The sequence below is a fragment of the Colius striatus genome, chromosome 7 (genome assembly GCF_028858725.1).
Source record: "Colius striatus isolate bColStr4 chromosome 7, bColStr4.1.hap1, whole genome shotgun sequence".
In the NCBI taxonomy this organism is placed as follows: domain Eukaryota; kingdom Metazoa; phylum Chordata; class Aves; order Coliiformes; family Coliidae; genus Colius; species Colius striatus.
This window is the reverse complement of record NC_084765.1, coordinates 5,636,570-5,664,430: the sequence shown is the minus strand read 5'-3', so window position 1 is coordinate 5,664,430 and position 27,861 is coordinate 5,636,570. Positions and strand designations below refer to the sequence as shown.

The 27,861-nt window shown below is 39.1% G+C and overlaps 2 protein-coding genes across 9 annotated transcripts in view; one reads left to right on the top strand and one right to left on the bottom strand.

Annotated features, from left to right (window-relative positions):
- The first annotated feature begins 532 nt into the window (after positions 1-532).
- Positions 533-15,451, top strand: SLC5A12 (solute carrier family 5 member 12). The gene is made up of 15 exons (XM_010204293.2): positions 533-889; positions 2,852-2,917; positions 3,504-3,555; positions 5,344-5,411; positions 6,458-6,612; positions 7,666-7,806; positions 8,877-9,006; positions 9,275-9,363; positions 10,500-10,612; positions 11,760-11,827; positions 12,170-12,256; positions 12,701-12,879; positions 13,051-13,154; positions 13,770-13,891; positions 15,293-15,451. Exons 1-15 carry the CDS (start codon positions 533-535, stop codon positions 15,449-15,451), a joined length of 1,890 nt encoding a protein of 629 aa, XP_010202595.2.
- Positions 15,452-17,949: 2,498 nt separating this feature from the next.
- The window catches only part of ANO3 (anoctamin 3), a 180,414-nt gene continuing 170,502 nt past the window's right edge, over positions 17,950-27,861 (bottom strand). For all 8 annotated transcript variants that reach the window (XM_061999070.1, XM_061999071.1, XM_061999074.1 and 5 more), the window contains 4 exons: positions 27,534-27,681; positions 25,679-25,759; positions 25,016-25,121; positions 17,950-24,355 (listed from right to left, as the gene is read on the bottom strand). In XM_061999070.1, coding sequence (XP_061855054.1) covers positions 24,173-24,355; positions 25,016-25,121; positions 25,679-25,759; positions 27,534-27,681 — 518 coding nt within the window. In that variant the 3' untranslated portion in view covers positions 17,950-24,172. The remainder of the gene's footprint in view (positions 24,356-25,015; positions 25,122-25,678; positions 25,760-27,533; positions 27,682-27,861) is intronic.

The window sequence follows — 27,861 nt, the reverse complement described above, 5'->3', positions numbered from 1 at the left end:
CCACTTAGAATGGCAAAAGACAATCCTGAACCCTGTCACTGATGTTTATGTTTAGTTTTAAATCACATGATCCTCTGAAAAAACATCACCATTGATATAGATTCGTATGGTGAGCTTTCCTTCATCTATTTATTGCTCTCATTTTAATTAAAAATGCTGAGAGGATAGAAAAGAGATAGATTATTGGGCTAATGTTTAACCTCAAATTAAAACCTCACAGATAAAAAGGGAGTGTACTACAGATTTCACAGCTAAGTCCCCAGCTCCAGCCTGCCAGACAGATGCATCAGGAGCACTAGGGTCTAAGTGCATTCAGCACTTTCTTAACTCATCTTTCACTATTTTTTTTTCCTCCTTGGAAGTGAACTGGGTTAAAAAAATAAGCCTCCTAGCTGAATAGTCTTTCTTTTCACAATCTGTCTTCGATGAGCTACAGATAAGCTTCAACTGCGCTGTCAACTGCTTTAATCTGTTCAGATCAACAGCTATACAAAACCAGAATCCTCCAGCAGAGAATTGTCCAACTGGTGCTATGTCAAACTTTGTAGCTCCAGAAGTAAAAAAATTTGTGGCCTGGGACTATGTTGTTTTTGCAGCGTTGTTTTTAGTGTCTGCTAGCATTGGAGTCTTTTTTGCAATTAAAGAGAGGAAAAAGAAAACTTCAAAGGAATTTTTGGTAGGTGGCAGGCAGATGACATGTGGACCAATAGCTTTTTCTCTCACATCAAGTTTCATGTCAGCAGTCACTGTTTTGGGGACACCCTCTGAAGTTTATCGCTATGGGGCGTCCTTTGTCCTGTTCTTTGTTTCATATGCACTTGTCATCATTTTTACTGCTGAACTTTTCCTACCCGTGTTTTACAGATCTGGCATTACAAGCACTTATGAGGTAAGTAAAAACTCTTTTTAAAAGGCGCTATTCTAACACAAAAGCCAGTTTCATGCATATAGAGACTTTGAGAGAAAAATCTCTCTGACAGAAGACTTTCTGCAGTGTTTTACAGAACAAGTGTATTGATAAATTAATCATTTTTAGAAACGGGTTGCATTATTCAAAGTAGTTTTTATATGACACAAGGTAAAAGCACAAAAGAGTCAGAGCTCTTGTTATGCATCTATAGCAAAGACAGGATGAGGGTTAACACATCTGCACAAAATTGATTTACAGCTGGAAAATATTTGAAGTATATCAAAACACTTCTGATCTTGTAAATAACTATTCCATTCTGATTCAGAGGATAGGTATTAAAGACAGAGTGTAAGAACAAAACTCAATAGTGTCCAATTCAAACTTTGTCTAGACCTGGAAATTGATCCAATTTTCTATCTAAGTGGACTATTTGGTATCTAAAAAACAGAGAGGAGAGGAAGGGATAAAGAGGGTGAAGAGGACAAGTCTCTCTCAAAAAAAAAAATAGATAGGTCTGGAGAATGAATTCAGGGATTTTCTCAGGAAATTAAATGAATGACGTCTGCAAGAGTTTTTTCCTGGCATGCCTCCTGGAACACATTATTTTCTTTGCATGACAGTTCAGTAATTAATAAAAAAAATAATCAGTAATCCTTGTGATGTTATCACTAGGAGCACAATATGCATCTGTACACCCACAGGACAGCTTTTGAGCATTTGGGATAACCTCTTAGTCGCTTAAATCAACTGCTACAAATTTGGTCACTCATCTTTGTGGGGAGTTTCAACTAAATAAGAACTGGATGGATAAAGCTGGGTTAGGTAGAGAAGAGCTTCCTGGTAACAGGGAGGCTGCTCACGTTCTCTAGGGCCAAACCCAAGGAAGGGCTTTGGTCAAATAGCTCTTCCTGGATATTTGGAAATATTTCAGTTACAGGCTGGAAAAATATGAAAATGACCACCTATTCCTATTGCCACAAGTAACTGCATTTTCTAGCTGGTTTTGATGCAGTATCAGAGAGTGACGTACTCATCTGAGCCACTGGAGGTGGCACTGTAGCCAGAGAGTCCCTTCAAGAGGTAATTCTGCTGGTCTCATGACTTGTTTTTAGAATCCAGTTACATAAATTAGCTATTAATTTGTGTGGCAGACTGTGGGGCTTTTTATGGAAGACACAAGAAAGATGAGCAAAGTTAGAAAGAAGCTGCTTTGGAAATTCTGTGCCTAGGGACTTGTAATACAGAGAAGACCTGGACAGCCTATGCCTGGTGTCTGCTGGGGAGTGCCTGAGGTGAGACCCAGACTGCCCAAGGCTGCAGGGGAGGTTGTCACAGGGCTAGCAACACAGATGGCATTTATTTTAGTCAGCTCTACAGAGAGATTCAAGGTGGTGACTTGGGCTTAAAATCTAGGCAGTTGTGCAGTATTTATGGACACCTCTCTACACACACCTGGAAGTCCATAAGGACCCTGCTTGCCTCTCCACAGTGATGATGTGCAGATTCGGCCTTAGACTGAGACAGAGCAAACGACAGCCAGCTTAGCTCACACATGGTGAAACTTGTATGATGCTGCTTCTCCATCTGCTCCACCACCACTTTAATCACTACAGCAATCAAACTATACCATTTCTCCTAGAGATGACCTCCAGTTTCCTCTTTGTATAGTTAGAACATACTTGAAGCACAAATTTATTTTCCTAGGTAGCCCATGGGCTCTCTCAGCTACTCCTGATACAAAGTAGATATTGATTACTGCAATCCAATGTAAAACTTCAAGTACATGCTACATCTAACAACAATCATGGTCCCCTGCTCATTTAGTACCAACTGGCAATAAATTTACTTGCATAGAAAGCTGTTACTCAGGGCAAACAGAAGATTAATAGCTGTGTCACAAATGCTACATTTGCCATTTACTAAGATTCTTCTTTGTCCTAGTATTTGGAGTTACGATTTAACAAGATTGTCCGTCTTGCTGCAACATTGATCTACATCCTGCAGACAGTAAGAAGACATTAACTTTCTGTTTATGTTGATTTTACTCAACATTTATTTTAATAGATTGTTCTCAGATTCCACATTATTTATAATGAGATATTTTAATGAGTACTCTTTTCTCCCTTATTTTTTTTCCAGTTGGACTGTGAATATTAAAAAGAAAGAATTATTGCTTTCTTAACTTCTGAGCTTTCCTAACTTTTCCTGTTTAAGACTAAAAATGTCTTTGACACTTGGATATTGTGCTGAACTTCTACAGCTTCTCAAACTCTTGGTCTCATTATGTTCCCTTGAAGTCTCTCACTTTCCAAATGAATGGATTCTATCTTTCTTGAGAAACCAGATGAGCTGTACTGTGCAATTTTGTCATCTAAGGAATGGGGGAAATAAGTAATAAAAAGACAGTCAATGGTCCTTCCATTAGAAAGGAATTAAAGTAAATATTTCTAATTGTAAAGGCTGAAACAAAACCATATACAATACAATTTGATCTACCTCTAGATCTGGTATTTTGCTGAATCCTACTCTATTTAGAAGCCTTATCACTGAGCATTCACATGCATATTTCTCTGACTAACTTTTCCTCCTTTAGATCCTTTACACAGGAATAGTGGTTTATGCTCCATCACTGGCACTCAATCAAGGTGAGTTCCCATGTTGCACTACATGGCTGCCCCAAAGAACCACATCGCGAGACAATCAGAATAACAATGAGAAAAATAGATAAAGAAATCTAAACAACAACAACAAAATCCCTTGTGACTTTGCATTCCTGACTCTCCAGATCCCTCTCTCTCACACCAGTACATTCACAGGGGCCTCACATCTGCTATTCTCCTCTCCTTTGCACTCAGTAACCACCTGAAGAAGTTAGCAACAAACAGTTTCTCAACATCCTGACAAAGTTCACAGTACAAGCTGACGATCCAAGACCGTACTCTGTACTTTGATTTCTCCCTTCCCTCTCTCCCATGTTAGGTTCCCATGGGCACAAATCTATTCCCTGTAGGTGCTGTGCTGCTGTCTGTCCGCACACTTCTTGAAGTAACCTTTACAAACCAGACCTATACCATCCATCATGATACAATACATCTATCTGGAATAGTGTGGCCAGCAGGAACAGGGAAGAGATTACATCCCTGTACTCAACACTGGTGAGGCTTCACCTCAAGTGCTGTGTTCAGTGTCAGGCCCCTCACTACAGGAAAGACATTGAGGGATTGGGGTGTGTCCAGAGACAGACAATGAAGCTGGGGAAAGATCTGGAGAACAAGTCTGATGAGTGGCTGAGGGAGTGAGGGTGTTTGGTGAAGAAAAGGCTGAGAGGAGAGCTGATTACTCTCAACAACTACCTGAAAGAAGGTTGTAGTGAGGTGGGAATCAGTCTCTTCTCCCAAGTAACCAGTCATAGGACAAGAGGAAATGGGCTCAAGTTATATCAAGGGAGGTTTAGATTAGATATTAGCAAGAACTTATTTATTGAGAGGCTTGTTAGACACAGGCATCTTAGGAAAGTGGTGGAATCCCTATCCCTATCCCATCCATTTGAAAGATGCATGGATGAGGTGCTGAGGGACATGGTTTAGTGATGGGCTGGGCAGTGTAAGGTTAGTAGTTGGACTTGATCTTAAAGGTCTTCTCCAACCAAAATAAGTCTATGGGGTTAGTAATTTTACTGCTACAGGGCATAAGGAATCACTGGGGCCCAACTCCCCATTTCACCAAAGTTGACTGGGAAGAGATTGGGAGGCTCTTTCCAGGGTTCATCATCTGAGTGGCATCCAGCTTACCCAGTCCCACCTTCCTCTGGAGCTCAACTGAATTGTATGTGACAATTCTCATTCATTATTAGGCTATACTAACTTTGCTGATACAAGAATCTTGACAGGTAGATTTGCCCTCATAGACCATGGCCAGTGGTAGAAGCCAAATCAAAATTTGTACATTTTGTGTAGAGTGATGTGATGAAGTAAAATGAACATGAAAAGACTGATTTCATACAGCACCTTTTCATGTTAAATTGTTCCTAATTGCAGGGAATGGAATTTAGTTTTGGATAAGCTTACTTTTAGGATTTTTTGGAAAATTTTTGAAGGACTTGATTTCTCAAAATAAAAATCAGGACTACTAAAGAAAGAAAGCTTTGCTTATAAAGCTTTGCATCCCATAGGAATGTTGAGTTTGGTTTATGCAATTATTCTTCTTATGTATTATTTTTGGATTTGACTAACTTTCAAGTGTTCAGTTTTCAAGAAAACAGTGCAAAACAGAATCCAGTAGTTTTAAGGAATCTAAGCAAGCCAGCAAAGCTCCTATTAGACACAAAAGAGGAACATTAGAAGATTAAAATCCTTCTAAGGCTAAAGGATCATAGCTTTTCTGTTACCATTCAGATGGCATTTTGCTAACCATTTGGGTTTCTTTGGTTTCAGTCACTGGATTTGATCTCTGGGGCTCTGTAATTGCAACAGGAGTTGTCTGCACTTTCTATTGCACTCTGGTAGGTAACTGGCATAACCCAACAGCTGGAACGCAGATTGTTAATTCGACCATCCTTTATATGTGACGAGTTACAGCAGAAAGAAGACTTCTAAATACAGTCCAAGTGACTGATGTTTAAAGTAAAAACATAGAGATAAATTTATTTTAGAGTCTGTGGTATAACTAAGTCTATTTGGAGAAAAAACTATTTCCTCTCAAATCCTCTGCTGTGCATCTAAAGGTTTAAACCAGACAGCTTCAGGCAGAGACCAGATAAGGAGGTGATAACCTTCCCTTGCCATAATAAATCTTTCGAGAAGATGATTCTTATCTTTTCCAAGTTATAGACTGAAAAACACTTTAATGAAAAATGTGCCTCTGGTATCAGCCCAGATTAAAAACAGAGTGATAAAATCTAAGAAGGATGACAATCAGGTCATAGAGAGCTTTGCTGCTGAGTGCAAGCAAATTGAGATTGGATTACAAAAAAGATAAACATCACAGTGGAAGTGGCACAGCCCTGCCTGGGGCTCAGGACACAACCTGGTTTCTGTTCTCATTATCACTTATGTTCTTTCAATATTTCAGTCCACTCTTGATGAAAACATTTAACATTGCTCCAGTTCATATTTGATTAAATATAAGTAGCTATGCAAGAAAGCTGGACTGCAAACTTTCTGGACCTGTTTTTCTGTGCTGGGCTACTTGTGGAGCATAGGGCTCTAGTAAGTGTACAGAGTGCTATGGGAAGTAAAAATATAGGCCAGCTTATATTCCCTAAGCTTTTATTCCACACCATAGTATATTCTTCAAATGCATATAAAGGAGGAAGAAAAAGAAAAGTGCATTTAACTGCAGGCACATTCTCACATGGCCATGGACAAATCATTTAGGCTATGCATTTTTCAAGACTAGAAAATGACAAACTTCACAGGAGAATGCAAAGTTAAGAAGGGTCCTGATTTGCTAGATGCTATACATCCAGCTCATGAGCTCCTGAAATAAGAGCTCTTTTGCTGTACTCGAATAGGAAAGATGATGGCACACAGTTTCTGTTTGTTTTAGGGGGGATTAAAAGCTGTTGTCTGGACAGATGCATTTCAAATGATTGTCATGGTGGCTGGCTTCATGACGGTTTTGATTAGAGGAACTATTCTGAACGGTGGATTGACCAAGGTCTGGGAAAATGCCTATGAAGGATCACGACTGAACATATTAGAGTAAGAAACAAATGGTGAAAACCTTTTATTTTTGTATAGTGTTTATAAACCCTACACTCATTAGGCCAGAAATACTCTGTTTTTATACTACTCAGGAGCAGCCTTGGTGAATTAGAGAAGTCTACTCCCTATTTCTTCAGTTTTTGGGAACATGATCTTCAAGGGGAGTTGAATTCTTCTTTCTGTTACTTTTCTCGAAGAAATAAAAACCCTGTTGAACTGAAAGCAGTTTGAAAGGGAGCTTTGTCCTTTTTCTTTCTGTAGCTACGAACACAGCCCAATTATTCCTTCTGATTGTATATATCTTTCATTTTCTATTCAGAAAACTGAGGCTTCATTTTAAGCACACTTACCACAGCAGCTAGCAATGGTGCACCAGTGCACTGGGATAAAAAAGACTGACCTTCCTTTGGCTGTTTGTGGCATTCACTGAAAAGTTCATTAAGATAGGTCATTGACAGAATCTAGCAGCAAAGTCAAATGCTATCTGCTATACCTATCAAGAGGAGCTGAATTGCATGACAGATGCAACAGAGAGATGTTCTTGTACTGCTTAGAATTACTGAGTAATGAAATTTCATTATTCTAAAAAAAGATAACACTGCAGCTGGAGCAATTTCTTGTAAAGGAAATAACTCCTCATGATGATGTAACTAAGAGTTTGGAGGATTTTTAGAGTTTACTAAATGGCTGTATTCCTGCCAAGGACAGAGTCACAGGTAGGATATCTTTCAGATTTGATGCTACAGTATGACACTGGTCTGAAATCTGAGCATAAGCAGCCTTATAAATGTGATCAATCTCAGTTACAATTAATGGTCCTCTGACTGAGTCTGCATGATACATTCTTAATAATAATGTGTTTCACTATAAAAGTAAAACTACCCTCAACTTCCAAACCTGAACTCATTAGATGATGTCCATGCTGGAAAACAATAACACCAATACAGTACTTCTGATTTAAAGCTTAGGACACACCAGATAGTTCTAAAAATCACCTACCCCATGCTAAATTGTGCTTTAAAAAGTGAATTCCTTCTTTCTCTCTTCTAGCTTTGATGTTGATCCTTTGAGACGACATACCTTCTGGACAATTGCTATTGGAGGAACATTTACATGGCTAGGGATCTATGGAGTTAATCAGTCCACAATACAGAGGTGCATTTCTTGCAAAACGGAAAAGCATGCTAAGCTGTAAGTTACCTGTCATTAACCTGTTTGTCAGTTATAGTAAATAACTATCAGCATCTCACTGGGTGGTAGTAAGCTAATTTTGCTCTGCAAGTCTTAATCCCTCTGGTCCTAAATGACATAAGTGCAAAAAGAAAAACAGATATCTATCTATGTCTTACAGTTCATTAGTTTGAGATCAGGCTGCTAAATTAGTCCTTGGAAGCAGAGTATGGAAAAGATGTCCTCAAAGAATCTATCTACAGTTTTATTGGGAAAATCCTTATTTATTGGAACTGCAATTATGTTGTATTGTGTTAAAAGTGGTTATTATTGCAATGGGGTACTATAGTACAAGATATTATCTGAATAAAATGAAATCAATACATTCTACATCATAAGATTAATTAAAACCCATGGTAAAGAAACAAGTGAAACTTCACAATATAGACATATAGGTCTCCAGTCTACCTGCCTCAAATTCAGCATCAGTATGTGCATATCTAGAAATACATTTTACTAAGCAATCAGATTTTTTCCATGTGCCTAGCACTAATTCCTTGCCCACTTGGCTAAAGCATAAAGGTAGTAATTTTTCCCTCCTTCCAACAGTTTTTTTGCTAGTTGCAATCATACTCATTTTTTTAAGATCAAGATGGACTATATGAATTTATCCTGTAGAAAATTCAGTCTCTGAAAAACGTTTTTAAGTTACAATATCACTGGGTCCCGAAAGACTTCCGAGTCCCAGTAGCACAGCTCTGAATTGACCCTCGCAAGAGAGCTCATGGTAAGGTGACCTCCAAGCACAGTGGAGGCTTTATAAAACCTGGCAGCTCTCAAGAACCACAGGCACACCCCCTCCCCACCCACACCCATCCCAGAATCTTTCTCCTTGCTCTCTAACATAAAGAGGCTGTATATTTCCATGTTTTGTTGAAATAGGTCTTACATACAATTTCTTATCCTGGTGATGCCTTTAAGAAACTCCATAGCCAGCTTTGGTTAAGGTGCCTCCTTAAAAAGTTCATTATTTTTAACTTGTATCAGCTTTTCTGTATTTACCTTGCATTAAACAATTTCCTTTGTTCTAGGGCACTGTACTTAAATTTACTGGGTCTTTGGATAGTGCTGGTGTGTGCAGTGTTTTGTGGTTTGGTGATGTACTCTTATTACAAGAGCTGTGATCCCTGGACTGCTGATTTCATTTCAGCACCTGATCAGGTACAAATACTCATCATTATAATCAGGAGCTGCTCTAGGCCCAGATTTACACATATCGAGACAGTGCAAATGAAGGTGGTTGCCGAATCAGGGACAGAATAGATCTGTTCTGGCCCTCCTGCAGTGCTAATCTAGTTGTTTTTGCCAAATATTCCCTTTGCTCAAAGTGTGAATTTAGCAACGTACTCAGAAGCAGCTACTTCTCTTCCATCACCAAGGAGAATCTTAACTAATTGCTCATATTACTCTTGTGCTTCTTCTGCCCCAGCTCATGCCATATTTTGTTATGGACATTTTCTCTTCGATGCCAGGAGTGCCGGGACTGTTTGTTGCCTGTGCCTTCAGCGGAACACTGAGGTCTGTGAATCTGAAAGGATGTCTCAAGGACACAGAATGAGGTCAAAATATGAAGCTCTAAGAAAAGCTCATCTAGTCTCCTTAGCACATTTTAGGAAGCAGCAGTAATGCTTTGCCAAGTTGCATTATATTTACACCAACGTCAAGCTCTACTTCTATGTTATTATTTTTGTCCCAAATACATTGTAGAATAGTACTATCAATACAGACAAAAGGTAGCTCAGCTTCCTGAAATACCTTTGGAGGTGCTCTTGGTGAAATTGCCCTTACCCAGTTCAATTGCCACAATATCATAGGGACAGAGAAATTTTCAGCAAGCCTATCAGCACAGGACATAAACTAGGAAAAAAAAAGAGATGTCTGCCTAGAGAAGTTGGAGGAACTGTGTGTTCTTCAGGGAGATGCTGCATGTTACTGGAGTTTCTACCCTCTACATGTCAAATATCAATATTCCATGGGATATTAGAACAATAGAAGATTCAAGTTCACTCAAGTGCCACAGAGTCATTCTCCCATTGGAGGTTTCTAAAGGCTTTTATCTATAGAAAAAGAGAGAGCTATCAAAACATATGGGAGAATAAAAGGTACTGGCTGCTCCTGGCAAGATACTAAGAGAACAGAGTTAAGGGCACTGAGTACCAAATACTGTGCTGTAGGTATTGATGCTGCCGTATTGTCACAACAAATGCATAGAGATGGTATTCACCTAATATGGGTTCACTTACCTACCTGAAAGAGTCAGACTATTCCTATTGCATATTTTTCAGTTATAAGAGGAAAAAGGGGGCATTTTGTGGAGGAGCAGGGTATTGCTAGTGGTCACATCACATCATTTGTCTTGGAAGGGAGCAATATATTTATTTTGGAACTCATCTATATTTGGGAGGTCTTTGCAAACTGATGGGTCAGTTGGGATGAGTTTCCGTCCTGGTCTATGCCAGCATGAAGCAGGGCCTCCAGCAATCACAGAAGGGACATAAACCTCACCAAAATCATCAGTGTCGGTGAAAAAGTTTATAAAATGTATAGTTATACAAAAGTGTCAGTGCTGAACATCAGGAAGCATTACTTCATGAATACTTTATTTCAGATTATTTTGCTTCCTCTTTACTTCCTCTTCTTCTCCCTTCCTACAGCACAGTAGCTGCCAGCATCAATGCTTTAGCAACTGTTACCTTTGAAGACTTGGTCAAGAAATGTTTCCCAAACCTCTCCGACAAGATGAGCACATGGATTAGCAAAAGCCTATGTAGGTACTCCAGATGGATCCGTTCATTTAATGGCAAAAGTGTCTGTCCCTCACTTGCTTTTACTAGATGAGAAAATAGGGCAGGATTTTCTATACACTGAGCCTTGAAGTCTCAGGCTCTCAATTGACTCAGAGAGCACTCTGTGAGTAGTGAAGGGCACTGTCTAAACATTCCTTCAGAGACACACTGGTGCTTTGGTAACCTCCACAGCAGAGTAACCCTTTGTAAACCCTCAGGATGAACGTTACCTTGATGCTTCAGTAAAACTAAGCATGGGCACTAAATGGTACAGAAACAAGTACCATTGTAGTAGCCAACAAGGCTACTATCAACAACCACTGCTCAAAATACTTGGAAAAGTTCTTGCCACTGAAGATTTTGGGATCTTCATTCTAATGTCTGTGTAGTTATTGCCACATTATAGTAGCATTACTACATATTATTTTGTAGTAATATGAGATGATATTTCTATTAGAACTTGTTGGAAACTGCACAGGCACGTTGTTCAGCTTTTCAGAGAAAGAGAAAAATGTAAATAGGACAAATGAAAAACATATCAAATATTTAAAGTGGTTTGGACTTTTAAGGTACCTTTTACAATTATTGCAGCCAAGTCAATGCTGTTTCTGTCTCTGTAACTATATCCAGCCTTCTCTGTTCTTGCTTTTCCACTTACTAAACTTTTGTACTCAAGACCTAGAAAGACAATTTTTACCTCTGAAACCAAGCTGTGCTAGCACATGGGTTTTGGCTGGCTTTACTCAAGGCTGCACTATACAGAGTTTTGCCTACCCCAAAGTTAAAACCAGTGTCAAAGGAAGAAAGTCATGTTGTTTAGGATTGCTCAAGTCATTCATTAGATGATTTTAAAAGTTTTATTTAAAGGCAGCAGAAATGGAAACATTGCTATATGAGGCATAACTTCTGTATTAATGTCATTGCTACGTTCTGCTTCATAAGGAAAACCAAAGAAGCAGAACCAAAACTTCACGCAAGATGCTGCTGGTGCTTAATGGTCTGCTTTGAACATCAAAGGCCAAAGTGCAAATTCCTCCCAGCTGTCTGGTCACTTGAGACAGCAGATGAATTAGAACTCAGCCACACTATTAACCAGCTCTGACAACCTTGCTGCCTGATCTTTTGCAGGTATATTATATGGCATCCTGTGCACTTCGATGGCTGCAGCAGCATCGCTGCTTGGAGGAGTTGTACAGGTAACTCTCTTCAGAAATTGAATGAACTGAACATGAAAAGAAACATACTGAACTGGACAAATAATTCTGACAGCAATAGGGGCTGCCAGGTTACCTCAACAATTTCTGTGGATGTTCTGCTGACAGGAATAACTATGAAAAAACAATTTTAAATATCACAGCTCCTTCACTATTTACTCACTGCTGGAAAACAACAGCAAGTGTGGTTCTTTAATTGTGCACTGAAATTATGGTTGGTCCTTTTATCCTCACTATTTCCCACTGAAAATCATAGATCAAAACCAGGACTGCACATGCTTCCTCCAGCTGTAACACTAAGCTTCTGCCTACTTGCACCCACAGGCTTCCCTCTCCATCCACGGGATGTGTGGGGGACCCATGCTGGGATTATTTACCTTGGGAATCATATTTCCTTGTGCTAACTGGAAGGTAAGGAAAGAAATTCTCATCTAAAAGAAAATATCTTTGTTGTGTTTGGTTAAAACCCAATCTTGAAAATTGTCTGGGTTGTTTAAATTTAGTCTCTGGGCTGCTTTTCAGATTAAGAGCCTGAGGAGTCAAGGATTGGTTTAGAGTTCCCTTTTCACTGTCTGAATTTATCCCATTTGAATTTAACTCTACCTGACTGTGGAATAATTGGTGATTAGATCAACATGAAGGGTTCTTTTTTAATTATTTCTGAGTTCCTTCTATTTCATTAAAAAGAAAAAAGTAGTCCATACTTGCCCTAGCCTACGTTCACCTTGGGACTCGGAGAATGGCTTTAATTGCTCTGCCTTTGCTAACTCAGGCAAAACACAATATGAGCTCATTTCATATTGCCATGTGCTTGCCATGCATCACCTTTAACAGTATCTCTCTGTACTTGTCAAGGGTGCTATTGGAGGCCTCTTAGCTGGGATCATCTTAGCCTTTTGGACTGGTACTGGCTCTTTTATTTACCCTGCCCCACCGTCAAAGTCCATTCCTCTTCACCTGTCCACTCTCAACTGCACCTTGGCCAACAGCACTGAGGCGCTAACAACAGTGGCTCCAGTAGCAGCCCCAGACAGGTATTTTCTCTGTTGTTACCTCTTCAGCCTGATGTTTGGCCCCAGCCTGCAGCGTGCTCAGTAACCACTGCCAGACTGTACCCCAACTGCAGTGATTCTGCTGCATTTTGCTGGCACAGTCACAGACAGGTTGAACATATCCGTGGCTCAGCCTTTGTCACCTCTTCACAGGCCTTTACTGGCAGACAGCTGGTACTCCCTGTCCTACCTCTACTTCAGTGCCATTGGCTGCCTTGGCTGTGTCATTACAGGGCTGTTGATCAGCTTTATAACAGGTAGGTGGATTATGGCCATAAATCTATAGATCACAATCTTAATAGATTTTTCCAAACAAAACAATACTATCATTCTAATATTACTCTGATGGAAGCTGTCTCTGGCTATTTGGAGCTTCTCCAGCCTCTTGTCTCAGTCATTCAGACCTTGGTATCCAGGCCTCTAGTTCTTCCAGAGGAGGAACTTCCTCTCCTATGATATAGGAGGCTTAGACTGGATGTTAGGAAGAACATTTTCCTGAGAGGGTTATTAAGCATTGGAACGGGCTCCTCAGGGAAGTGGTGGAGTTATCACCTCTAGAAATATTTAAAAGCCATGTAGATGAAATGCTGAGCAACATGGTTTAGTGACGAGCTTGGCAGTGTGAGATTAGTGGTTGGACTTGATGACTCTGAAAGATCTTTTACAACCAAATTGCTCCTATGAAAAATATTTTGGACAAGAATCAGACTCAATTACTAAAGAGCTTTAAAAAACCACCAGTAAACTGCTTGCAAGAGACAAACTCAGGAGAAAGTAGCAGGCTCCAATCCCCCCCATCTCCATGCTCTGAGGCTCCCAAGGCTCACAGACAGCTTTCCATAGACCCAAGCATCATTAATTTCTCCTTTCAGGACCTACTAAAGGGGAAGATATCCCACCACTGTTAATTAAGCCAGTCTGCAATCTGTTTTGCTTTTGGTCCAAAAGACTCCGAGCTGTACTCTGGTGTGGCGTGCAGCACGACAGACAGGAGGTGAGTACCCCAACCCCTGCCTCAGCCCCAGTCAGCATATGGGCACAGGCATACAGGGGGGCACGTGCCACAGAGAGCTAAGTGGCCTTCAGCAATCACAGCATCTTAAGGGCTTTTCAACATTATGCAAGGGATACTGTGTAGGCACTGCAGGTTGGAAATGAGATCAGCCAAGCTCTAACTCTTTGTTAGTCAGGAATAAGTTATCTATTTTCCCTGTTTGTGCAGCACATGGAGACTTGAGGTCTCCAGAGAAAGAGCCCTCAGCATGGCCAGTGGCTCACGGAACAGAGGCTGACTCCCCTCTCCCTGCCCTCCTTGCTCCAGCAGCTGAGCAAGGAGAAAACCACACTCTACACTCCAGAGAGGAGTTTACAGAGCTCCTGCCAAGCAAAAAGAGAAAGACTTAAGCACTCATCCACCCACAGAGTTTTCCTGCTGCTGCCATCCCCACCATCAGACCCTCCAGCTCTTCTCCCCTCCAGGGCACCACTACTGGGAGATCAGATGAGCTGCAGCCACCAACACCTGAGCTGCTCCTGACCACCACCTCCTCCACAGAAATAGGATTAGCTTTTCCCCCAGGTGTCTCAGGGTTTTGTAGCTCATTAACAAGCCATAAAGAATCAGCACCTCATTTTCTTGCACTGTTGTAACAGTTTGGAGAGGAAAAATATTGCTCCATCTTAGCAGGATCTGTTAGGTTTAGAGAAGGGACATAGAGTAATACATGTTTTCATCTCCTTTAGAATACCTCTAAATCTTTCAGCAGGCTCACAGTATTCAGTGATAAGAGAGAAGCTATCCCTCCACCTGACTTCCATTGTTCAACGTTAAAGTTGATGGTTTAATTTGGAGAGCACCTGTGGTTCTAGATTTGCTTCAGCTGTTTCACGTGGCTTTTAGGTGTTTAACACAGATTTCACCTAGAACATTGCTGGAGAAAGAGAAGTAATCTCAATACAAGTAGCAAACAAAGTAATTACACATGTCTTTATTGCTTTGTATTTGCTTAAAATGCAGAGGAGCAACATTCATCAAGTACTTGCAGTGTGAAACCACCTAGTTCATTAAAATGCAGACAAAATAGCCAGGCAATGGGAATGCAATAAGGGCACATTTCAAGACTTTTAAATGTGGAGTTATGAGAAGGTTTTTTTGTTGCTTTTGCCAAGGATTTTCCATGGGTCAAGGAGAAATTCAGTGGTTGTATGTGGAGGGGATATAGACTGAAAAGTGCCCGTTTGTGGGTCTGAGAGAGTCGTTTTATGTAGTGAAGCTCCTGATTTATAAGAAACTATGTCAAAATTGCAAAATGCAGCGAGTTCCCCGTTAAGCAAAGTTAAAAACCATTGAACACAGGCTTTGAATGATCAGAATATTTTCTTTCTTGTTTTTCAGGTGGACTTTGAAAAAAATCTGCCTAAAGTTAATGCAAATGAAACTGGAACAGATGACACTTTCACAAACAGCATCAACAAAGAAAAGAGACGCCAGTTCCCTGGTTACAATCCTGAGGAAAAATCTTATACTAATGTGATCACAGAATCTCACCTATAGAAGCTGAGGGACAAGGGACATTTAGTCAAACTTCCAGCTTCAGAAATGAAGAGTTTTTACCACATTTACCAGCTTGTAGATGACCAAGAGGGAACTGCTCTCTATAGCAAAAAAGGCCAGAGTTTTATTTATGAATTTCATGAAAGACCTGGGGAATGACCAGGCCTTGAGGTTTTGGAAGCACTGCTATTGCAGAAGAAATGTTTCATGAATCCTGTCGTGGAAGCTCCTCTTGGCAGGAGCTGCAATACATCTGTGTTATGTGCTCGGGTCAGTAACTAGTCATTGAAGGGTAACGTGCAAAGGTTGAACTTGAGGTAAAATAAGACTTCAGCTGAGTTTCTGAGGTGCCTCAGTAAGATGAGACTGGGAGCTGCACTCTGATGGAGGGAGAGGAGGGAGGTCAGAGTCTGAGCTAGTCTCTGCTTGTTCCTAGGTATTGCCAAAAGCCCCTTCACAGGAACATTGTGTAGACCAGACTGGTCTTTTAGTGACTGAGTTAATCGTGTTTGCTACCTTTGTGGAACTTTCTTATTGTAAAAGCTATAGGAGAGAGCAACAAATTTTACTTGGAATTCCAGATAGTTCTTTATCTGTGTTAGTCTTGGCAAGACATCTTTTCAGTTCAAAAACATCCATCTACTACCCTTATGCAATAAAGAAAATAAACCAACATTTGATGATGATGCCTTCTAATTGATAAACCATGCTGAATCTTGAAAGACAATATAGGTAAAATAATCTGCCTGGTAAAATGTCTTGAAGGTACCTAATCCACTAAGTGCTCTATGTCCCTGAGACACATTTCCTTTAAAACTTGCTTGTTGTAAATCAAATTCAACGGATCATTTCTCACCTTGACAAACTTCTGGATGAATGCATTTGTTTTTAAACAAAACTCAAAATTGAATGAAACAGATTGAATGAAAGTATCAAAGACAACTCAGTTATGGAGCCAGCTGATATTTTTAACTCATATTACTTTGAAGAACCTAGATGTTGCTTTTGCTTTACCAGTAACTATCTTTATGATGTACATCTAGGTCAGCCTGGTCCTTGAGGTTACTTCCCCTGTCTGTGTTCAATGCCCTACCTCTGTGAACAGTCCCAGAACATCCAATTAAGGATCAGAAATAGTCTGTAAATGACACTGCCTTGCTTGTGCAGGACAGTTTGTCAACCAACTGAGACTTGAGTCAATATTTGTGTTAATCCCTTTTACACCACTTTTATGATCTCATAAAAGCAGAGAGCTGAGTCTGGCTGTCAGCCTGCTGTCACATACGGCTTGCTTTCTTCCCGTGCTTCCATCCTCAGGACGGTTAGCAAGGCTGAGATGGAAATTCAACAAAGAATGCCATTCTACCATCTACATCTCATGGCCACAGATGTTACTGTTCAGGTTATATTATGAATCAACTCTCATGCTTAAGGATGTAAAATAATTCCAGAGTGAAGGTGGTTGAAAACATCAAGCTACGAAGTTAGATGGTGTTTGAAAAACTCTCTACTAGAAGCTGGGGGATATTGGATTCAGAGACATCTGTGAAAATGACCAAGCCTGCACTGATTATTTCTTGAGGTGCTTCCTCATTGCAGTACTGTTATGCTTTGCATGCTGCAAGATGCACAGTTTACATCTTTCAGTATTTTCTCACAAATTTAGCAATATCTTTACAGTGGATTCACTGCAGACAGTGTCCTTTCAAGTCCTTCATTAGTCCATTTAATGTAAAAACCAAAAGTGAGTTAGGTTGTCTGGAATTGCATTCTCTCATAATATCTTTCAGGGAACATTCCTAAGAATTTCTCCTTAACTTTATATTTCTGGACTAGTTTTGTTTCACCTACAGCTGCTCATCAAGCTCAAGTGTTTTCTATGTTTGTAAAGGACCCAGATATTCCACAGGGTTTTGCTGTGTCCAACATGTGGACTTATATATAATGGCTAAAACTCGTAGTCACTTCTACCAAGATTTAAGGATGTGGCCCAGCAAAACTGGAATTCAGAAAAATTACCACATTGATTAAATATTCATGTCAATGTCATTTACTGTTATTTTCTTAACTTCTCATTCCATTTGCATCCTGAGCCGTTGATTCTCCCAGAGAAGAGCTAACCTGTGCACCTGAGTTGAAAAAACAAGACTAAAGAAGTAGGAACATGTCAATTCTAAAACAAGAGCTTAAATTTAAGAAACTGTTAGACACTAGTGAAAGCAGTAGACCACAGATGATTGAAAATCTGAAAAGTGAGTCCAGATGTGGATCGAGACCACAGGGAGTGAGTATTAAATTGGGTAAAGCATCCGGGCAAAGTTTAACCATTAAATTACTTCCTTACAATGGTATGGTTTGAAGGCTCATGAGCATTTACTTTTGAAGTGTATGAGGTTTGGGGTTTTTTTTAATTAACTATTTGGAATAACAAAGCTCAAAGCCTCTTTCAAAGATATCCAAGTTTATTACTGAAAAAATGCAATATTCAAATGTGTATGATACAGTAAGTAGTTGCATTTGTACATGTAAACCTTGATAAAGTAAACAGCATTTCAAAGACAAATTTATGCCAAAGTGTCTTACAATAGTTAATCCGATCAACAATTTTTTCCTCAGTGAATTCTTTTAGTTCTGGGGTACATATTGGCTTGTAAAAGTAATCTGAAAACACAAAAGAAACCCAAAGCTGACGTGCCAGAAGAACTTCCAGCTTGTAGTGCAGAAAAGTCAATTACTCTGAAACGCTCTGTGGTACTGTAATCTTATTCTAAATATTACTTACAAAGTGTGGATTTATGAATAGAAAAAATAGTTGAAATTTTATTCTTATTCCTTACTTAGAAACCAAGCTGTATTTAAATATTACATAAACTTCAAATATATACACATTTTAAGAAACCTCTTATGATTGTGGTATTGCAAGTTAGCCAGGACTATCAGAATAAAAAATGACTTAACTATGTCATTCAGTTAGATTTTACATGAGATCATCTCAAAGAACTAAAATTTCAGTGATCGTACTCTAGGTAAAAATCAGAGCCAAGAGTTTGGAAGATTTTTCAATACAAAACTCTGAGCCACTCAACCAGAACACAAAATAAAATGGTGATCTGATTTTTTTGTTTTGCGTTATTAACAGAAAAATCATTGAGTTCTCAGTATTTAGAGTCTCATTAGCTTTAGACTGCATTGGGTTTAACCCTAATTTCTCATCCAGCAGCATCCTAACAACTAACTCATGGCAATAAGAACAAAAACTACAGAGAGCACGTAACATAGAAGTTATGGCAAAAAGTCAGAAGGAATCAACAGAACTAATATAAGGTAATTTCCGGTGCAGTGAAGAGGGAACACACCATTAACATTTCAAGGCTAAATCCCAGCCCTGGGTTAAAAAAGTTCCTGTGTAACATGGAATAGCAATGTGATTTCTCTGCAATTCCTTGCTGTGCTGGTCTAACCTTGTGCTGTTGAGGTAACACTGTGCTATCATGATTATGCCCAAACTATGCCAATACAAATTCCTGGTCAACATGGTTGCAATGTCAATAGTAGAGAAAAATTGTCAATATGAGTCTACTTATATAAATCTTAAAATGCTAGGATTGTGTAGGCTATTTAGGGTGCCTGTAGGGAGGGACATCAGGAGTACAAATGTAGTGCTTGGGAAAGTGGCTGAAAGGACATACCCAGAAACAAGTGGTCTAATGGCATATGTAGATGTACCTCGTGCTTCCTCACACCATGCCCTCCACCACACACCAATTTGTAAAAATCACCAGACAAACTACTATTTGTGCACTTTCAGCTTTGGCTTCTCAGTTATGGACACCCAAAAAGAGCCTGCAAAAACTGCTGCAGTTACAGATTTGCCCTGGAAATCAGACTGTCAGCAAGAAGCTTTCACTTCATAAAATACTGAGGGTAAGTTAAGAATGAGGCAGGGGATTAAAAAACAGATCAGGAGGGCTGCTACCATGCTCCATCTCCAAACCCTTGTATTGCAGAATCTGTCTGACTTTCAGAGAAAAACTTGCTGAGTGTGAAGAGCAGCCCTTTGCTTCCTTGGTTCATCTTCAGCCTCCACATGCTAGCTTGTTGCATTTTCCCAGTAGAACATGGGCTTTGTGAGCATGAGGTTGAGTATAAAAAGACTTAGGGATCTTTTCAAGCTGCTATATTTTCCACCACAGAAATTTAGGTTTGCAATTCACTTAGACACTTTCAGAAAGTGTCACTGCAATAATTTTAGTCAGACAAAGAAAGCTTTGGAACTAACAAAATAATGAGTCTGTCTAAAGGTGGAATTCAGTTTGAATCCTAGTGTCAGCCTTAACACCAAATCAACGTTATTATGAAAGGGTAGATGTGTATTTGTTACAACCTTTACCCTCAAATAAGAAACATCAGTAGTTTATGAGGATTACACAAATTAAAATGCTTCTGGAAGTACTACTGCATTGTAAGAGACTGTTGATACCACTAGTTTTAGCTCTGTGATTGTTTGATTTTTCATTAACATTTAACTGTTTGTATAAAATGTGTTTTCTTGATACAGCCATTGCCCAGTGTATGCAAAAAATCCCTAATTTATAATAGTCATGATGAAAAGTTGTGATATGTGTAAATTAACTGTGTACAAACTGTTTAGGGACAAAGAAGATTTTCAGTTGATTGAAATGAAATGATGCTTCCAAATAGGTATGCGCTAATTTGCCCCTGAACTAACAGTGACATAATGCAAAAGTTCATTTATTAAGCCCCATGATGCCATGTAAGACTTTGCAGATAATGCCACTGGATTCCAGGGCTCCAGAAAGTCTCCCTAGCAGCGCTTTAATTCAGAGACTGCAGTGGAAGAAGCTGCAGGGAGGAAACAGCAGATATGCACTACTTACATTACACTGATTATCTTCATGGCACATTGAATAAAGTATGACCAAAGTTCTTGCCTTTCCTCAGATTAACGCTCACCCTAAAGCTGTGTTTCACATTTTTGTCTTTTTGTTATGAACCGTTATGAAGGACACCTCAGGAGACTGATGAATTTATGCATTAAGTATCTATTAACCTATTTTCACTAGGCCCTGCAGACATTTTTCTTTTGAGGAAAAGGACATGAGCCTAACTGATCCTCAGAACACAATTTCGGACAAGTTGCTGTTGGAAAAGGGCACAGCAAGAGCTGGTGTGGGTTTTGTAGTAAGGAAGATACGTAGAAACATTTAACAAAAACCCCACTTATCATCCATCATCACTGTGGAAATTTTACCCTTCTCACAGTCAATATTCAATGTTCACCTAAATTTTTGCTATTAATCCTTCAAAATAAACAGGATAGTGATAGGGAACAAAATATTAAACTAATTGTCACCATGAGGTTTGCCTTGTTTCCAAATGCCAGATCACCATGCTGTCTTCCTGGGAAGGAAAATGCATCACAGTGTAACAGAGAGCCTGTGCTCAACCTTCAGGCAGCCCTGCTCGTGCTCATTTGTGAGTGCTGAACTCTTAATGCATCCCTCTACTTGGGGGCAGGCTTTGAGATCTAAGAAGGAACCTCTTATTAGGATGGCTAATGAGGCAGAACTATTTGTTTTCCTTTTTTTTTTTTTTTTCAGTCACCAGAATTCAGATCTCACACATTAGGCACAAATTTAGAACAAAAAGTCATTAGAAATGTGTATAATGCATATGGACTTTTTTTTTTTTTCCCCTATTTGAAATGGAAATTTCTTTCGTCTGACTTGAGACACAGAATTTGATTAGGAATAATTAAGACATTTTGGACTGATCCTTTGTGTTTCAAAATACCTCATGCAGTCTCTCTAAAGGCGCATGCATAGAGCAAAGTTGTCATAGATGAGATCTGCAATGACCTAAAGCGTTTTTTGCACGAATTGAAGTTCTAAAGCTTTGTCTGGTTTCACAAAGGCAGTTTGCATGCACAGCCTACTCATACTGGTCATCTGTTTGGAAAGACAATATTTAGGATATGAAAAGATCATTCACCATTCATAAAATACATTATTCCTGAGGACAGTGTGTGCCTTATACTTTAGTAAAACAACGTGCAGTCAAAGCAAACAGCATACTAAAGGAAGTCTAGCAAAAAGTTTTCTCCGATTAAGCAAATGGCTACATAGTGGCAAAACCTTTAGGCATTGTTGATGTCCTCCAAAAAGAAAGGAACACACTCAATGTTTTTCTCTTCTTGTGCTTTTCCAGTGCATAAAATGCACGATGTCAGATCTACATACTTGTCTTGGATATACTCCCATACACCAGTGTTTAAAGTCATTAATAACAGATTTACTTATATCTCAAATACAAAAAGGTTTCTGTTTTTAGATGTTTAAGGCCAATTGGAATTTGCCTAAGTATGTATTGACATGTGCTAATACCCACAGCAGAAACAGGAAAGTATAAAATAATCAACACTTCTGATTTTTGCCCAATTTTGCCCCGTATCTTTATACCTTGGGCCAGCCAAGGCACTTGGTTTTCAGAGAACACAGTAAAAAGAGAGCTCATCTGTGACCTTATGAAGAACTGAACTACTATCACACTTGGCCGATGCTGTCAAACAGTGCTTGATAATCCACAGAATGGAAGAGAGAGACAATACATGAAATTAACTAATGTGATTTTTGTAAGCACTGAGGAGAGTGCATTCATTATTCCTCATATGGACTCCTGAGGAACTTAACACACAACCCAGAATATGAAGCAACAGAACAGCCTTTCCAAAATATGGGAAGCTGAGTTCCGCCAGCCCTTTTTACCACAGCACTTAAGGGTAATATATCTGACTAGAGTATACCTTCCAGTTTCTTTCCTCCTTTGTGCAATGCTGCAGATACACCTAGAGTTGCCTTGTCTGGTCACAGAGAGCTGGAATTAACCAAGAAATCTCATAAATATGATGAAATGACTAAAGAACTTAAGGTGTGACATTAGGCTCTCTGGATACAAAATATCCTACTCATCCACCCAGATGGACACTTGCCTCTTACAATTATCTGGCATAATAAAATAAAATGATTTTGCTAATATATGCAAGTGAATACTGGAATCACACTTTTTGGTTCGATAGGGTATTGTAAGTAGTAAAAGTATAGGTCTTTCATATCTCTGCAGTAATTTTGCTGCACCTTTATTCCTAAAAATAACATTAAAATGTGCAGCTTTTATAGTTCCTGTGCTTTGCTGACTCCTTGTTTTTTATTTTTTTCTCATCCAATGCACAGAAGCATTATTTAAAACTGTAGGAGAGAAATAGAACAAGTATAACTCTCTTTTTCTCCACACTCTTCTCTGCAAGTGAACCCTGCACACCTGTTTAAGTTCAGTGCTTACCTTTTCCCATATTATGAAATGCTAGTAATAGACAGTTTGATCACCAAAATGTGACTAGAAACATAAGCAACAAACACTGCTGTATGCACATAAAAACTGAAATTTGATTCTTTACATGAACATCTACCTTTTATAGTGATTTTATCCAAAAGCCCCTCCCCCAAACTGTAAGAAGGCATACAAATAATAATTAAAAAATCTAAAAGTAACCACTCTGTGCTTATATACAATCTGTATACATATCTGTCTGTATCTAATTCCCATGCTTTGACTTATTTAGGTCAATAAAAGAAGTGCACATTACTGGAACATTTACAAGAGCAGCATTGTTATAACGTGCTCTGCTTCTCCTTCCCTGAACAAGCAAATCACAATTTTATACTGTATGTCTGATATATATCTGCATAAGCTTGCATACTATAAAGAGTTCACTGTATATTGAGGACAAAGTCATTTGCACTGTATGAGAATATTTCAAGTTAGCATTAGCATTCTCTGAATTCATGGAATCATTGCCCAGACAGGCTAAAAGGAACAGTAACACAGTTAAGACAGCTGCATGCTACATCAGAGCATGAAAATGACAGCTCTGTCATCCTGGAAGTGTGTGGAGGTGGCCTTTCTGCACACCAAAGTGGAAAGACAACTCAACAGCCATGTCATTTTCAGGTACAGCTGCAATGTGGGCAATGCCATGCATTCTCTTAGTGCTGCTGTTTTCCCTTTGAATTTAGAATTTTTGGTTTTCCACTAGAAGGATAAATTAATGACACTGATGTGCAAATCTGAAACTGCATAGTATATATCAAGCAGCCATAGACCCCCTTTTTAGGGTAGGACCACATCCACAATCTCAACAAGAGACTAGGACAAACCTGACAAAACAGTAAGCCTGAAAGATCATTTATATGAAGATATGGCCACAAAGGCAACAATTGCTCTTTTCTTCAGAGGCATTACAGATGGAGCTGAGCAATTAGAAGCTGTAGAAGTAGTGGATATCATGTAAGCTGGTTTTAGTCATGCCCTTACTGTATAAGTTCACAGATAATTATTTAATTTTATCATGCTGTTAGGATCTTCATGGACAGCATGAAAATTCATTGCCTTTTTTTAAACCAGTGTCCACATTTTTGTCTGCACACTCCCGAGTGCCAGTTCTCCTTGGTGCTCACCACAGACCAGTAACACATAAGGCTTTCCATTCTCTTCATCAGAAGCGTCTATTTCCCAGTTCCCACCAAAGCCTGCAGCAAGAACACATATACACCATGAATCTCACATGCTGATGCCAGACTCTCACTTCATTTTTCAACTGCACTCTTCAATTTCCAAAGTGTTTTTGTGGCAGCGTGGTTGTGACTAAGGCCATTCATGGTGATACTGTTTCCCATTCTTTTTCCTTTCTCTTTGTAAATGCTCCAGTTCAGCCTCATACATCATTTCCTGGACTAAATATTTCTCTCTCCTCATTCTGTCGCACAAATCCTTGGGCATGTCTGGGATCAGGTAGGCAATGAAAGACTTTATTCCAAAAACAAGGTGCTGAAAAGAGGAACAAAAAGAATTGTTTCAAAGACGCATAAATACTCATTTCTAGGACCACATTTTAGGGCCTAAAAGTCTGTGATGAAACTGGAAGTGAATCGATTCATGACTGAAAAGTCACTCCTTTGTTTTTTAAGACACACACACACACACATTTGGGAGTAACTGCGTCATCTATCACTAATAGGAAAATGCTGAAGTCTTCCTAAAAGTAAAACTAAGGGTATAGCTAGTAATCTAAATGCAGATGTGACTGCAGGATGTATGAGCTCGATTAACAATAACAAACACTACCTACAGGCAGCCTTTGTTCAGAGCTTGTAATCAAAGTAAGCAAACAGATTCCTGGACAGTATGGAATATATTCTTCAAGTTAGTACACACATTTTTAATGTTATATTAGGCTAAAATCACATATCTTTTTCCTAGCACAGATTTTAACTTGTAATAACATCTTAATGTGCCTGTGGAGGGACTCTGAAATCTGAAGCAGCTGATTGACAGCTGTTTGGAGAAGACAATCTTTTCCTTCTTTCTCTTGACTGTAATGAATAAGCAGTTGACAACAACTTACTTATGAGACTACTGTAAAAATAAATAAAAAATCAACTTGGACTGTAAAGAACTAGAAAGGAAGTGTTACTTCCCATGACTAACCTCAAATACTATGATGAAGGCCAGCCGTGCTGCCAGGACATGCCAGAACTGCAAAGTGAATTCATATGGGGTAGAACTCCATGGTGGGGCTCTGTAATCTCTGTACCTGTAAAGCAAAGAAAAGCTCTGTAAGTTAGCCCATGCTCAAAAACCTGAACACAGTTAAGATCTCTCTAGTTCATCCCAGATCTGACTAAATGGAGAAGGACTGAAGTGAAAGTGTACTTCAAGAGAAATTAGGGAGAAAAGTAGAGCAGTAACTCACTAGACAGGTAATTAAATTGGGCTGCTTATGAGATGGCACTTTCTGCTTCCAAAAATCCAGAGTAAACAATTTCTGGTGTTATAAAGTTGACACCATGGAGTAGTAAGTTCAAGTGTGTTAAATTTCAATTGGTTCTTGTCTTTGCTTCATTCATAGAGGCACAAAAGATATGGCTTACAAGAGTCAAAAGCTCAGAACACAGGTTTCCAGCGTGTTAGCATTTCATCCCACCACACATTATTTGCAGCTGAGATCTTCATGCTGAACAAACTTGAACTCAATGCTTTTACAAGTAAGAAAGAAACTATCCTGCCAGTAATTTAAGCACTGACTTTCAATTTGATGTCGTGGTTAACATCTATGCTTATATTACAAAAAGGGAGCACACTGAAACATACCTGCAGTATCCTGAGTATCCCATGCCAAGTTCACTCAAATCAAATACTGATAAACTGCTGTTGACATATCCTTTTAAACATCTGAAAGGACAAGACGTAGGGTCAGGACTTGCTTCATAAAGTGGCTATACAGATCCTGTATGCAAACACATTCTACTATCACATATTGTGAGCGTATTATTTTAGCTGCTTATCAGGACAAAAGCAACTCTAAAATTTTAAGCAGAGAAGCAAAATTTTATTGGAAAAAACCAGACTCCATCTGTTTCAGGGACAATACTGTAAGAAAAAAATCTATTTTCAGCATTTTCATGGTTTTGCTTCTTATCTACCAGCAGATATAAACCAAAAATTGTTGCTACAGTGCTCTTCATTGTCTTCTAAAGTTACTGAATTTAGAAAGATGGATAGAGAGGCATCCTTGCTGAATCTGCCACCAGTCATGCAGCATATACCAAAAAATAACAGGTTTTATGAGCTGAATCAAAGAATCATTTTCACCAACAGTGAAATGAACAGTGTGAATATACCAAACAGCCATCTTAAAGGCAACAAATTTTTAGTATGAATGATAGAAATCACAGAAATACATCAAATTATGACTGTAGGAGTGAAATTTGTGTCTGTTCCTGGAAAACCATGGAACGTGTAAGACATCGCATCTTCTTGGAAATCCATCGCGTAATTTAATAAAGGGCCTTCTGAAAGGCAAAGAACATTGAGACAGAGATGCATAAGGGATTCTATTATATCTTCTCAACCTTCGGGTTTGCTGTGACACCTCAAATCACTGCTGGAAAATGAAACAATTACATAGTTCTCTATTAAATGGTTAGTGCACATCAAGAACTAACGTTTTTGTCCTATTGTCTCTTTTCATCTCATCCTCCCTCATTCTTTTTGCCCTTAAATTCTCTCTTCCTGTGACAGCAGGGGAAGAATAAATGTCTATTGTGAATCATTAGATGTGGAGCAATAAGGGAAGGAAGGACAGACTCCTGTGGTTTGAGCTGAGGCACACTCTGTGAACACTGTGCTGAACAAACGTTGATGCTTTCACTCATATCCTTCCTCCTGTGTAATAAAGGAGATAAGTTGTACTCGTGTGGTGTGCTATAGCAGTAGCAAAGTCATGCTTCCTTATCTTGAGGTAGCCTTGATTCCCATGTTAAAAAGAAAAACAAAAAAATCCTTCTACAAAATCAACCTCTAAAAACACCTGTAGGGTCACTAGTCTCTAAATGAAAGAAAACATCTGTTTAGACCGTGAGAGTGGGAAGTGTAGACAGAGCACAGTTGACTCACAGTTTGGAGACACTGGTAAGGATATGGAAAGAAGTGCAGAAAACCAGCATGTTGCTGCAGAGATAGGCTAAGATACACCATCTGTGGAGTTAGGCTAAATAGCGTCAATGCCAATCTGACTGGTGCTTGGCTGCAAGTATTTCTGAAGTGAAACAGGCAGTGAAGTCTGGCGGTGAATGAGGCTTAGGAAAGCAGAAAGTGTGAGATCATATACATGGGGAGAGGAGTGCAGTTGGAGAAAATAGTCCAGAACTATTGTAGAAAACAACATCTTATCTAGAGAAAGACAGAAAACTGCTAAGATGTTCACTGAACTTTGTTGTTTGCATTCAGAAGGGAAGACATGATTTTCCACTATTTAACTGTGGAGTTAGTTTACAAACTCTCTGGAATGTCTGAGTTACCTGCACTTCACATCCATGAAGGTTTGCACAGATGTAAAAGGTAAATGTTAGTGGTACATGTTAAATGTGTTAACACGGAAAGTCAGCAGCAAAAGCATGCCTCTGCTGAAATATACATGTATATATAGAGAAAGTATCTTAATTACTTTTCTTGTCTGTAACCTTGATCTGTACAGGGACCGTATTTGTATGCATAGACAAAACGTGGAATGTAATCAGAAGTAATGGCAATAACAAAGGCATTGGTGATGACAGCCAGAACTCCAATTCCTTCCAGAATCCCATACCAGATACCTAGAAACAAGAGAAATGACAACCAAGTCATTAGTGTTTTACAGCCATATGAAGTCATATAAGGTCATACTTGTTATATTAAATTCATTATTAGTCACACAGTTTTCTTTTCTCATCGAGAAAGAATTCTTCAGTCAGAAAAGCTAACCAGCATGAAGCCATGTCCCCACATTTCTGCTA

Excerpts from the sequence above, each read along its gene's own strand:
- SLC5A12 (XM_010204293.2), top strand. The coding sequence starts at position 533 with ATGTCAAACTTTGTAGCTCCAGAAGTAAAAAAATTTGTGGCCTGGGAC. Across the intron at positions 2,918-3,503 it reads TGATCTACATCCTGCAGACA|ATCCTTTACACAGGAATAGT; the intron begins GTAAGAAGACAT and ends TTCCTCCTTTAG. Across the intron at positions 3,556-5,343 it reads ATCACTGGCACTCAATCAAG|TCACTGGATTTGATCTCTGG; the intron begins GTGAGTTCCCAT and ends CTTTGGTTTCAG.